This window comes from Pholis gunnellus (genome assembly GCF_910591455.1).
Source record: "Pholis gunnellus genome assembly, chromosome: 24".
In the NCBI taxonomy this organism is placed as follows: domain Eukaryota; kingdom Metazoa; phylum Chordata; class Actinopteri; order Perciformes; family Pholidae; genus Pholis; species Pholis gunnellus.
In genome coordinates, this window is record NC_136551.1 from 5,433,802 (window position 1) to 5,446,695 (window position 12,894).

At 43.1% G+C, this 12,894-nt stretch overlaps 3 protein-coding genes across 3 annotated transcripts; 2 read left to right on the plus strand and 1 right to left on the minus strand.

Annotated features, from left to right (window-relative positions):
* Positions 1-1,037: 1,037 nt before the first annotated feature.
* Positions 1,038-4,127, plus strand: wbp4 (WW domain binding protein 4). The gene is made up of 10 exons (XM_079186023.1): positions 1,038-1,127; positions 1,307-1,379; positions 1,471-1,533; positions 1,728-1,854; positions 1,950-2,219; positions 2,329-2,399; positions 2,489-2,564; positions 2,654-2,850; positions 2,950-3,182; positions 3,290-4,127. Coding segments are annotated over exons 1-10 (1,317 nt in total). The 5' UTR covers positions 1,038-1,125; the 3' UTR covers positions 3,495-4,127.
* Positions 3,681-7,051, minus strand: mtrf1 (mitochondrial translational release factor 1). Its single transcript, XM_079186022.1, has 9 exons — positions 6,586-7,051; positions 6,247-6,344; positions 6,085-6,166; positions 5,903-6,010; positions 5,629-5,801; positions 5,436-5,553; positions 5,207-5,343; positions 4,999-5,097; positions 3,681-4,809 (listed from the first exon to the last, which is right to left on the minus strand). The coding sequence occupies exons 1-9, from the start codon at positions 6,971-6,973 to the stop codon at positions 4,672-4,674; spliced, it is 1,341 nt and encodes a 446-aa protein (XP_079042148.1). The 5' UTR covers positions 6,974-7,051; the 3' UTR covers positions 3,681-4,671.
* Positions 7,052-7,618: 567 nt separating this feature from the next.
* On the plus strand, positions 7,619-9,272 carry ccdc122 (coiled-coil domain containing 122; the record flags this gene model as incomplete). Its single annotated transcript, XM_079185617.1, has 6 exons — positions 7,619-7,628; positions 7,732-7,847; positions 8,288-8,686; positions 8,774-8,890; positions 9,003-9,076; positions 9,176-9,272. 6 exons carry the CDS (start codon positions 7,619-7,621, stop codon positions 9,270-9,272), a joined length of 813 nt encoding a protein of 270 aa, XP_079041743.1.
* Between the last annotated feature and the right edge of the window lie 3,622 nt (positions 9,273-12,894).

Genomic DNA, 12,894 nt, shown 5'->3' on the forward strand with positions numbered 1-12,894 from the left:
CGGACTTCCTACGCACTATTCGTCCTGGTGCACAATGATGACGCGCACCAGTCTGGCGCAACAGTGAAAAAAAGTAAGAAATGTTATATGGAGAAATTCTAAAAAGACATAAACACGAACGGCTCTTTCCATGATTATATTCAAAACAGTTAAACACGTTTTTTTTAAATACTTAACATTATTAGGGGAAATTTGGGGTTTGGTTTCTTCAAAAATCCAAGAAAGAAAACAAATATTTGTTATAATAAATTTGACAATGATTTTGGCAAGAAAGAATTATATTTTGTTATTTTCCTGAAGGATGTTGATCAATATGTAGCTACTTTCTAATTCGACTGACATAGACATAGACACTTAATATCTGTATGTTTGATAATATTTTGTCTAGTTTGATATAGCCCTGGCTCTTCTCTTATAGTTATTATATTTGAATAATATCCCATGCATACTGAATTTATTATGCTTTTTTTGTTCAATGCAAAATACATTTTTAGATATTAAAATCACAAAAATTTCAAAAGATACCACAAATCCAGTGCTGAATCTATATTTGGGAGATGGACAATTAACCATATTTTGTCCAGCTCCTAAACTCCATGAGTCCATGTTTTGTGACATAGTTTCCAGTTAAATGAAATCCTCAGCTTTTATATAAATTATATATAGTCTTTGCCCCAGTAAGAGTTTAAAAGTTGTCGTTCCCATACCGGGAGTCGAACCCGGGCCGCCTGGGTGAAAACCAGGAATCCTAACCGCTAGACCATATGGGACGGTATGCAGGTCTCCAAAGAATAATACCTAAAATACGAACTATACATCCGACTATAAAACAAGCAGATAACCAATGTCTTTAAAATATAAATCCTTTTTTTTTCTGTAGCTCTCCATTAGTGTAAAAACTTGTTTTGATTCATTTATATGTATGTATCAATTCTAATATATAATTTAATAATGTGTTTCTTCAATATCTTATATATCAGCTCGAGGACTCATCTCTACGGCGACTGGCGATGACGTCATCACAAACGGCCATTGTTGTCATTCCTGAAATGTGGGAAGCGTTTGTCTTTCTATTTGGTTCGTTTTAAATACTACTCGTCGTACTTTAAACCACCAAGGCTTAAAATGTAAGTTTTGAGATACAATCAGAGAAATGTTCTGTAAGTTTAGTGAGTATTATTATAATATAATGTTAAATAAAGAAGCATGAAAAGCTCCAGCTAGTTAGCCGCGTTAGCTGTCCAGGCTAAAGATGATATGATTCATACTTGTTTCGATACTTAATGATAGTTGTGTGCATTTTCAGGGCCGACTACTGGAAGTCACAACCAAGGAAATTCTGCCAGTACTGCAAGTGCTGGATCGCGGATAATAAGCCTGTGAGTTGGCCGAAAGATGCAGTTCATGTGGCTGAAGACTGTATCCACATATCATGCCAATGTGTCTCCTCATGTTTGTTTTGCTCTGCAGAGCGTCGAGTTCCACGAAAGAGGGAAGAATCACAAAGAAAATGTGGCTGCAAAGATCTCTGAGGTATTAACATCCATATGTATTTATTCTTTCTGCGTGTGTAATCAATGACGGTTCTCAGTGACATGCCCGTGTTGGCACTGTCCACGGGACTGGCAGGAGAGATAAGGTCCAGACTTTACACTCCGACTCTAAAGCTCTCTTTTTATTGGCTACTAGCCTCTACCACTCGTCTCATTTTATCTTTCCTCCTGCAGATTAAAAAGAAGAGCATTGATAAGGCCAAGCAGGAGGCACGTATGTCAAAAGAGTTTGCGGCAATGGAGGAGGCTGCGCTGAAGGCATATGAGGAAGATCTGAAGAGGATGGAAAGGGAGTCGGCAGGTAATTTGACGTTTTATTCAAATAATAAGTAACGTGTTCCTACGCAGGAGGAGCTTCTGCTCTTTCATAACTTTAAATATGTGTTTTTGTGTTAGGATTACCAGCCCAAGTAACTCCACAGCCACAACCAAAGGCAAAACCTCAGGCAAAAAATCAGATAGGACCTCAGATAGGACCTCAGGTAGGACCCCAGGCCGTACCCCATGCCGGACCCCATGCCGGACCCCATGCCGGACCCCAGGGCAAAAAACAGAAAAAGCAAGCGAAAGCGAGCTGGAAGTCCAGAGGCCAAACCGAGGCTCAGGTTTGGGTTGAAGGACGGACAGAAGATGGACACAAGTACTATTACAACACAGTAACTGGAGGTGAGAAGAACTTGAAAACACAACCAACATACTCCCATGTTATTCTTATACAAACTGGCTCTTTCAAACCTGGTTTTGCTGTTATGTTGTCGTTGTATTTTAACTACAGAATCTAAATGGGGAAACCCAGAGGGTGTCCGGGGAGAAAGCCCAGCCTCTGCACAGCCTGGACGGACAGAGGTTAATATTTATTGACATTGTTTCTGTGCATTTTTAGTAAATCACTTAAAATTGTTGTTTGCTAATATGCTAATATTGTTTGTCTTTAGAGCTCTTCAGGCTGTCCGTGGAAGGAAGCTGCCAGTCCTGATGGTTATACATATTACTACAACTCAGAGACTGGAGGTGGAATATTTTTTTAAACCCCCGTTACCACGTCTTCTTTATGGAGATACTGTCTGATCATCACATGCACTATCTTCCTTACCTCACAGAGACCAGCTGGGAGAAGCCAGCAGGCTTTCCTTCAATTGAAGCACCTGGAACTGTGCCCAACAAAGAGGGAGAGAGTCAGGAGGAGCCACCCCCACCAGGAGGAGAGGAGATGTCCAGCGGGGCCCCGGTACCTCAGGAGCCTGAAGTCCCTGAACAAGAAAGCCAGCAGTCCAACGCTCCAAAGAGCAGCTTCAGGGTGAGAGGAGGATTTCAACTTCTGCCTGTCAAGATTCTGTGTAAAAAAAGAAAAGAAAAAAATCCAGACTTCACACTTTTCCTCCTTGTTTGTTTTCAGAAAAGGAAAGCAGAAGCCGAGCCATCAGAGAAGGAGGGAGAAGATAAAGTGAGTGATGACGCTCCTAAAGAGGCTGAAGTGATGAAGAAGGAGGAAGAGGTCCAACGCACGACGGCTGAACCTGAAGAGAAGAAAAAGGTAGAGGCGGCACCAGTGAAGAAACAAGCCAGAAGGCCAAAAACTGCCAATCCATATGGGACCTGGGAAAAGATCCAGGAAGAGGAGGATCCATAGTAAGTGCTGATTGATCCAATGATTGTATATGTAGCCTACAGACCCTGATACATGTGCCAGCAGCTACTGAAGAAGCTCTGACCGTTTCTTTGTCTTCCCTCTGCAGTGCCAAGGTGGACCTACAGTTGCCTAAGGTGGAGGGATACGTCGCCAGCGCTCCAGCCGAGCTGCCGCCAGAGCCAAAGCCCAAGTTCAGGGAGCGCATCATCACATCCATCGGAGGGGAAAGTGGACCCGCTTCATTCAGGAAAAACAAGACGCAGAACGGCAAATCCAGGAGCCTCCGGCGGAGAGACGACGATGACGACTGACCCAAATACATAAGAACTTCGTGCAGCGGAAGACTTTTACGCAAACTCTTTCTAGGAACTTTTTTTTTTACATTTTTCAAGCATATTAAATGTGTTCGTTGCGTTTTTCTTTTCTTTACATAAGATGCACACATCTTTTTTTAGGACAAATTGAGCGGAGGACGACATTTCTTTTTTCAAAAAAGCTTAAAATATGTTTTTCTTATCATAAAAATGTCTACCACTGGACTCGATCCACATTCTTTGTACCGACATCTGTCATAATGAAGGTCTTATCTCATGTATACAACATTGTCATTTCATCCTGTGGTCTGGTACGGGCAGATTTACTTATATACAGCTATTCTAATAACGTTTTGTATTTTCCATTTGTATTTTTCTTATCATTGTGGAAACAGCGTTACAATATTTGATTGTCAAACTCTCATAAAGCAGCAAGATCAAAGATGGGAACATGTGATCTCAATAAATGATACTGAAAACGTAAATTATGATTTTGAAATGTAACAAAATATTAATAATGGGTCAAATGAGTAGAGAAAAAATTGTTGTTGGGCAGCTGGCACACACATGCAGGGTGGGACATGTTTTTGGTGAGTGAGTGTGTGTGTGTATAAAGCTGATATGACCACACCCTGATATGAAGGATATTTACCGACAATAACAGTCTGTATACATGTAAAAAGTCAACTTTACTGCACTTTATAATGAAAGTTTTCATGAAAGTTAAAGTCTGCCAGGACAAAAGCTTTGATTATGACTTGGACAACCAAATTCCCACAAACAGCACAAATGATACAAATATATATTGAGAAAAAGACATTTTTGGCGTTAGCAATATATCATTATTTTTAGAAGATATGTGCAGCTTTTAACTTACTATAGCTCAGTTTTAAAACTAAGAATATGAAATTGGTTTATCCTAAAGCAGTGTAAAGTATTGATCATTTATAAATATGTATTACTATTTAGGGAATTACCATGACACAAATACATTATTCAATGTTTTATTAGAAAAATAAAAACCTTAAGTATGAGTGAACTGCAGTCTGGCTCACATTGCATCATTTGCAATGTGACTATTGCACAAGCTTACATTCATATTTATATTAAAATAAATAAGTATATTTTACTAAATGGCAGACTGCATGTTCTGCACACTCGGCTGGAAGTAGTGTCAGTCTGCAGATTGTCCAGACTCCGCTGGTTTCGGGCTGCTGCTGCTCTCCACCACCTCCAGAAGAGCCTCCCTCTCTGCATGCTCAAGTACATCAGCGATCAGGTCATGGAGAGCCTCCCCTCCTCTCATGAACTCCTACACATGGAGCAGAACACATGTGGCATTGATTTCAACTCATGAGAAACTGACTTAAAAAGGCAAACAAATAAAGAATCGACAGATCGGTTTTGCAAGACGTTTTCTGGTTGAAAATGACAAATATAAAATGTACAGCTTTCTTGTGATTTACGCAGAATTTTGGAACACACTCCCTTAATATCTTACCTTAATATCTCTAGTAACATATCCCGTCCTGTGGTCTGTGACACGATCCTGGCTGAAGTTGTAAGTACGAATCCTCTCTGACTGAGAACGTGTGCCCACCTGTAGTAAGACACAGATAGGAAATGAAGACAGTTTAAAAAGACAGGGATCTGTGAATATCACAATTTCCCTGTTAAAAAAAAAGTGTGTTTAAGAGGAGTTCCCTCACCTGCTGCTTCCGTGCTGTATGCCTCTGCTCGGTCTCTTTACCCATCATGCTCTGGTAGAGCCGGGCCCTCAGCACACGCATGGCAGTGTCTCGGTTTTGCAGCTGAGAGCGAGTCTGCTGACACTCGGCCGTCGTACCTGTTTGAAGGGTGTCTGGTGTTTATACGACATGAAACCATAACCGTCTCTAGTCTGGTAGTGGCGGCAGAACTGCTCTAGCAGTGTTTTACCAGTGGGAAGATGAACGACGCGAACTGCGCTGTCCGTGGTGTTGACACTTTGGCCCCCAGCACCTCGAGATCTGAAGGTGTCGACGCGGAGATCCTTTGGATCAATGTGGACGTCAAACTACGAGCACAACGTAGGTTTTTTTCAAATCATGCTCATAGCACAGACTGATGAAAAGCAGAGAGTCAAGTGTACCTCCGCTGGCTGAGGCAAGATGATGACCGTCATGGTCCCTGTGTGGATACGCTGCATCCTGGAGGAGAGGCCCACCTCAGGGATCCTTTGCACCCGGTGAGTTCCTCCTTCATGCTTCAGATGTCTGTGCACATTGTCCCCAGCTATTCTCACTGCTGCATGGTGCAGACCACCTGGGAACCACAGTCAAGTTAATACGGTTGTTTCTCCATCAACAATTGTCACAAGTGGCTCAAATAATTAATAATAGAGCACAGACACACATGTGACTTACCAACCTCAGCAGGCGTGTAGTTCAGAAGCTCAAAGTCCCAATTCTTGTAAAAGGCAAAACCCTGGTACATGTCAAACATTTCTCTGGTGAACTGCTGACAGATGTCACCTGAAACATGAACAGATATTAAGAAGACGAACGGTTTATCGTTATTGATCAGCAGTTAGAAGAGACCTTCGTACCTCCTGTCGTTCGTCCTGATACAACCTCCAGCAGAATATTACTGGAGTCAAGTGGGTCGGTGGGCACCAGAGCTTTGACCAACTGGAGAGAAAGAAGATTCACTCTTTAACTGCCTTATAACACATGTCTAAGTTTATTTGATCGCGCTCTTGTGTTCGTACATTTTTCCGTAAGGCCAAAATCTTGCAGGAGAAGTGTGCTTCCTCCTCTTTCAACAGCTGGGTCAATTGTTCATCTTCATCTTTGGTACCGGCTGAACCTGCAGTCAGGAGGGAATGCAGCTCGTGGTATTAGCATTCTCAAACATTTTGATGCCATCTCCAATTTAAGAGTGACTTTAACAAGAACATGGACGCCAACTGTGCTTAATAAACACAGACTGCAATACCTTTATTTACATGAAACACATTCTAATGCAGTTTAAGACCTTAAATTCAAAATGTCAAGACAAACACTAATATTTGCCAGCTTTAACTGATAGAAACGAAACAAATACTTACTATGCAGCAGTGAAAGGACTTCCTCGAGGTCTTTCAGGACTTGTTCAATCCTCTCACACTCATTTGCCAGAGGCAGCAGCTCTGTGTGTTTCTTCAGAAGCACTTTTCTGTCCGACTCGCTGAGGTATGTGTGCTGTAACTTCTTGCTAATGTCTCTGAACTCCTCCATGAGCTGCTGGAGATACCGCTGAACGGACTCGGTCTTGTACAAGTCCCCCAAATCCCTGTGATAGAGGCGTCGTGGTGCTGCTGTGCCCCAGTGTCGCACCTGAGTGATGTAAACATGTTTCAGACCGGTGCGTCCTGTAGGTGTCCTCCATCCTGCTCTTCTTCCTCTGCTGCTGTAAACCACACGGCTACAAAGAGAGCACAGTCGATTGACGAGCATTTTAACACATTTAGAGTGCAACGAGTTCCGTAAAACAATTGACACACGTGTTGTTAAAGTGTTTACAGCTGCTGTCAAAGATCAATGCTACTGTAGCTAGCTGTAACCGGATGTAGTTAGATGAACGAGGTCGAGGAAGCGAATTGAACTCTGGGAAATGCAGTGTCATTGTATCGGCAGTGAGGCCCATTGATATAATTAACTAACGCTAGCTAATAGTTGGCTTAATTTTTTCAATATATTGTATTTCATAAGCTCAGTTGCTTAATCATTAAAATACCAATTTTATTGTTACATAAATTTGAGGTGTGTTAGCTAACCTAGCTTAGCGCTTAACGTATTAACAGTTAAACCGCTTTAACGTTAGCAACGGTTAAAATGTCTACCGTTAACTTTAGAGAGAGTGAAGCTGGTAAGATATTAATTATAGTTAGACGTGCTTATAGTGCTAAAATAAATCAATAAAACTATGTTCAACCGAGTTTATGAAAGGTGGTATAACAATGAATAAATATAGGCTAATCCTAACTAGCATAACCTTGTTAACTAGCATAATTTTAGCTGACCGGAGACTTGTTTTTAAGCTTCATTTTTTGTTCGCCATTAACTTTGATGTGCTTAACTGGAGCCATTACACCATTAGCTATGGGTTCATGTAGCTACATAGACCTAACGTCTTGGCTGCCAACAATGCTTTATAATATGATTGCTAACTGCATTAACAGTCAGCTGGTTAAACATACTTATGTGTCCCTCAGGTACACAGGAGAAACCTGGGTTTTCATTAACCAAGGCAGTGGAGGATGTCAGCCAACATGGCTTTGCCCAGATCGAGTCTCTGAAAGAGAAACAGAAGACACTCATCTCCCTGCAGGTTCACCTTTACCCCTAGATTAATACATTATCGACTCAAACTAACACTGCTTGTAAACCACATTATTCTGTGTACACATTTCCTATTAGCAGTGGTAGTAACAGTAGAAGTGTTGGTATTATTGTGGAATTGATGCCCCAAATATGCTGGTTTTACTTCATATATTGCCAATATTGTTGTGGCACAGGGCCGTATTTTTCAGCTGCTTAAAAATGAAGTGATTGTGTGTTCAAAAGTCACATGAAGCACACAACACATGAAAAATGCAGTAGTTTTGCACTTACAAATAGTTTATTATAAGGAATATGAATCCATGCAATACAACTGTAAGGAATAGACACATTGACCTCTCTTTTAATCTCATCTACCTGCTTATTTCAAATGCCTTTGTACCACAAAAATGTATATTTGCAGAGATTTTTGTTTGCCTCCTTTTCCAGGCAACTCTTTCAGATGTCGAGAGGAAAGGTGAGATGGCGGAGCAGGACCTGAGATCTAAAGTGAGGGAAGTCCTCATGCTGGAGGGTGAGATGGAGCACCTGGAGCATCAGACCAAAGTCCTGTATGGCCGCTATGCAGCCATCAGCAAGGAAAACACAGAACTCCAGATCAGTATCAGCGAGAAGGAGGAGAACGCTCGCATGGCACTGGCACGGTTCAACACTTACCGAAACAAGATGGAGGGTCACAGAGCAGCTGTTTTGCATGCAGCGAGCCAGACGGAGGCCTATAAAGAGCTGGAGGAGAAAAGAGCACTGGTCAGGATGCTGACGCAGAAGAAAGAGGAGCTGAAGGAAGATTTGGAGAATCCAAATGGAAACACGGTGCAAATGGCAAAGGTGGAGTAAAAACAACTGGATGATACTGAATTATAATGAAATTCTCTTTACAAATCACGTTAACTGTTACTTTTTTCTTTTCTGCAGAGTGAAAATGATGCTCTGAAGAGGGAGATCTCTGCGAGGAGGGAGACTATCGCTGAGAAGAGAGAGCAAGTGCAGAAAGAGTTTGCGACTCATACTCAGATAAAGAAAGACATAGAGGTGAGGCGAGAAGGAATGAACTTAATTCAACATGACTGACATCTATACGAAACCACGAGGAAAGATATCAGGACTGAAGGCCGGGATTCTCATTTTGTTTTCTCTCCTTCAGATCCAGAACAGGCGCTATGAAGCCATCGTCAAGCGCCTCCACTGCCAACTGAGCAGGGCCCAGGCAGTTCACAGGTTAACACAAAATAAATGCAAATATATCATCATACCGACAAGTGCATTTGTGTTATTTTTGGGAACAAACCCAAGTATTTTACTCCTTTACTCGCTCAGGGAAATGTCTGAAGACGTCTACCACATGGAGAGACAGCTCGCCGAGCTCAAAGGGCAGCTGGACTCATCTCAGGACTCAGCGGTCGGTGGTCCTTAAACCTGCAGAGTCCCACGTGTATCAACATGGTTTAATATTAGGATGCATCTGTTGTCAGGTTGAACGTAAGCCTGTAGTTCTATTTGTTTGACGAGGAATGTTTGCTGTTACTGCAATTGAACAACAGGAGGCAGCAGTGTCCAATAAATGTCTCGCTATCTGCTTCACTTCATCACAAAACCCTCAGTAGTTTGATTTGAACAAAAGCGTTCTTGTTGGATGTGATCCTTTAATTGCACACGTTTTTGTCTTGAGAGATAAGTATTAAAAATGTGTCTCCGCTCTCAAATAGTTTGTCCGTTAATAACAGGACAGCATGCACTTTGTTCTGCTGTTCCGAGACTAAATCAGCAGTGCGTGGGATGGGATTTCAGGTCGGGTGGTGACAGTTAATCGGTTTTGTCCCGGTCAGTGTCCGCAACAGCGACCCATGCAAAACAGAAGCCAAGTGTCTCCTCTAACTGTCGATGTGATGGGTGTTGTTTTGGTACACGCTGTTCCAGCTTCCGCTCCACTGGGTCGCGTGATGGTCTGCGAGGTGACAGTCCCACTGCCGGCCTAACAAGGGCGGGACTGTGCCCCTTCAACCAGAACTCAAAACTACCTAAACAATGAAACTGTCCTTTTTTTTTTGAAGAAGAAGAAGAAGATTCTTGTCATGGCCATTACTCCACAACCAGGGAGTCTGTTTGAATGTGTGTGAGGTGACGGGCAAATGTGTTTTCATGACCCACTCAACCACAAATATGTAGTTTGGTGGGCCATTTCCTTCAAGGTGCACTCCAGTCTGGCTCCCTGCTTCACCGCAGTGCTGCTCTGTCTGTCTGACCTTATTAGTGCGTCCTCAGCCGGACGGCCTTTCCGCCCCCCCCCCCCCAAACTGTCGAAACACAGTATATTACACGCATGAAGTCATGGGCCAATGTGCAGCAAACTGCCCAAAACGTCCTCTTAGAAAAAACAGAAAGGAACATACTGCAATGACACTGGCAGAGAGGTTGAAGCCACTCCGAACAGCCTTTTAAAAAATACACCACAAATGGCTATTTCTATACTATATTTCTTTCTTTCTTCTATAATATGGGCAAAAAAACTGTTGAAATAAAACACTTATTTGTTGCGACTACAGTAATGCAACTTAATTTGTTGTCAAGCGCACTGTGTAGCACAACGAAAACAAGAGGTTTCCACTCAGAGGAGCAGTGAGCTGCTTTATATGAAACTCTAAATAAATGTCATCCAGTCTGAGCTATTTTAGCCTCGCTAATTAGGGAACGAATTTAACACCAGCCCTCTACCACTTGCTGGTTTTGTTTATTTGGCTGCGACACATTTTTCTATTGCACTTGGCCGCTAAAATATAGAAGGGGGAGTTTAGGGATTTACAAACAAAATGAGCTGATATGACAATTTAGAGCAGGGGTCCCCAAACTACGGCCCGCGGGCCGGATGCGGCCCGCCTCCACATTTGGTCCGGCCCCCTGAACAATACCAGAGACGCATTATGATTTTTTTTCAGTCTGCACAATTAATCGAATTTTAATTGCGATCACGATTTTGGCTGCCACGATTAAATGAGCATGATCGTCTGCGATATTAACGTTTAAAATACGTGCTCTGCTACGCTTCCTGAATCAGCCAACCACCAGGGGGCGAACGAGATGAGAGCTGTCATGCGCGCACCCTGTAGAAGTAGAAGAGTAGAAGAAGTAAAAGAGCAGAGACGGGAGCTTGAAGGACGAGTACTTGTGCTTAATTTATTTACACGCCGGCATGTCATGTCTGTCACTACATGGTCGCGCGTTTTCAAGTCCCCTGCTCTCTGTATCGCGCACGGCGGTGTTCCGCCCCGATCAGCGCGCACAATGCAACAGTCGCTCACCTGCGAGTAGCACCCCCCCCCCCCCCCCCATAATCGTGCGGCGGCCCTAGGTCAAACGATATGTTCAGTGATGTGGCCCTCACAGGAAAAAGTTTGGGGACCCCTGATTTAGAGTTTATATTTTCCCTGTAAAAGACTTAAAACTGTCATTTTGAATCAGGTTCATCACCTTTAAAGGCCATTTTTACAACTCGAAGAGAACAAAATGTATGACCCATATACTTTGACCATTCACATAATAACAAATTAGTTAAAACATTTATTTTATTCACTTAAAACTGTCCCGCCTACATACAAGAAACACCTCCCTCACCCCGAGTTCACCTTGTGGTGACTGAGTACGCCAATAAAAACACGCTTGGCAAGCTTTCACATCGACTGAGAAGCTCTCTGCTGGATGGCTGAACTCATTTATTTTGTGTGCAATCTTTCCTCGACATCGTGAGAGCTTGAGCTGAGCATCTTGAATACAACACTGTCATCTGCGTAAGGTGTTAGTCTTTAAGTTCTGATGCTGCCTGTATCTTCTTATCATCACGAGCCTCCTTAAGGAGGCAAATAAGGAGACAAATAAACGATCCAATTGGATCGTTTATTTGTCTTTGGCCCTGTAGCTGCGTGGCGATCCTTATCTTTCATAACATCTAGACATAAGACGATAATGCTTTTATCCCAAATAGTGGATAACGGATGATATTTAGCAGGAAGTATCCGTTCTTCCATCCCGCAGCTCTCTGTGCTGCCGATGTCAAGCTATACATCTGAACCATGCCATGGAAGCATATTCGTTTGGGCTTTGTGGCAGCTCCCATAAAGGGCGTACCTGTTCAAGGGTGTCTGACTGGCACATTTATGGTGGTTCACACCCCTCGCGGCTTGCTGCCCGTGTATGTTGCGTGGAGGCGAGCTCAGCCGAGTGCGTGAGAATCCGACGTGTGCATGTGTTGTGTGTGATCAGAGTCCTGATCTCTTACGACAGTAGGCGGAGGTGCGTGCACTGCAGAGCGGTATAGAGGTGGAAACCAAACAGCTGGTGTAACGTTTCTTTTGCTGGTTGTGTGAATTATCCTAAACTGCAATGAGGTATACTGGGAGACAAAAACTTTCTCTCTGCCTCATTATGAAGCCAGACCCCTTGCTGATATCTAATAGTCATTAACAACTGACTCCCACCCAGCAGCTGGTGAGTGGTGGGTGGCACTTCACCTCATCTGACTCAAAGTGTGTGTGTGTGTGTGTGTGGGTTCCGAAATCAGCTGAGCTTTTCTGTGCATAAACACACCCGAGTATAGCTTTCCTCTCTGACATCAGCGGTTCAGTCCCACCCGAGAAGAGGAAAGCTTTCCGTGAACAAGAAATTCCCTTAAAATACGCCGCAAGTGAACCTCCTCCCTCCTCTCCAGGGCGCAGCAGTCAGGAGAGAAGACAGAATTAGTCAATCTCAGAAAGATGGACATCAGTTTCAGAGTCCCAGATCAACCTACATTTCCGTGCTGGTAATTGTTTGCCTCATGCAACAGCTCAGTACACTTGAGGATGGCTTCACCTCCAGAGACCTGAGGGAGTTTATTGGCCTTCTTTTGTTTGCGCAAGTAATTACCGTCTCTGTGAAGTTATCCAGGCAACTCAAGAGAAGGGTCCGTCCCACGAAGCTGATTCATCCTGACTCTCACGAGACAGCTCTACGTCTGTGTTTGTGCAAGAGGGTAGTTTGTGTGTGGACAGCCAAATTAAAAAGAG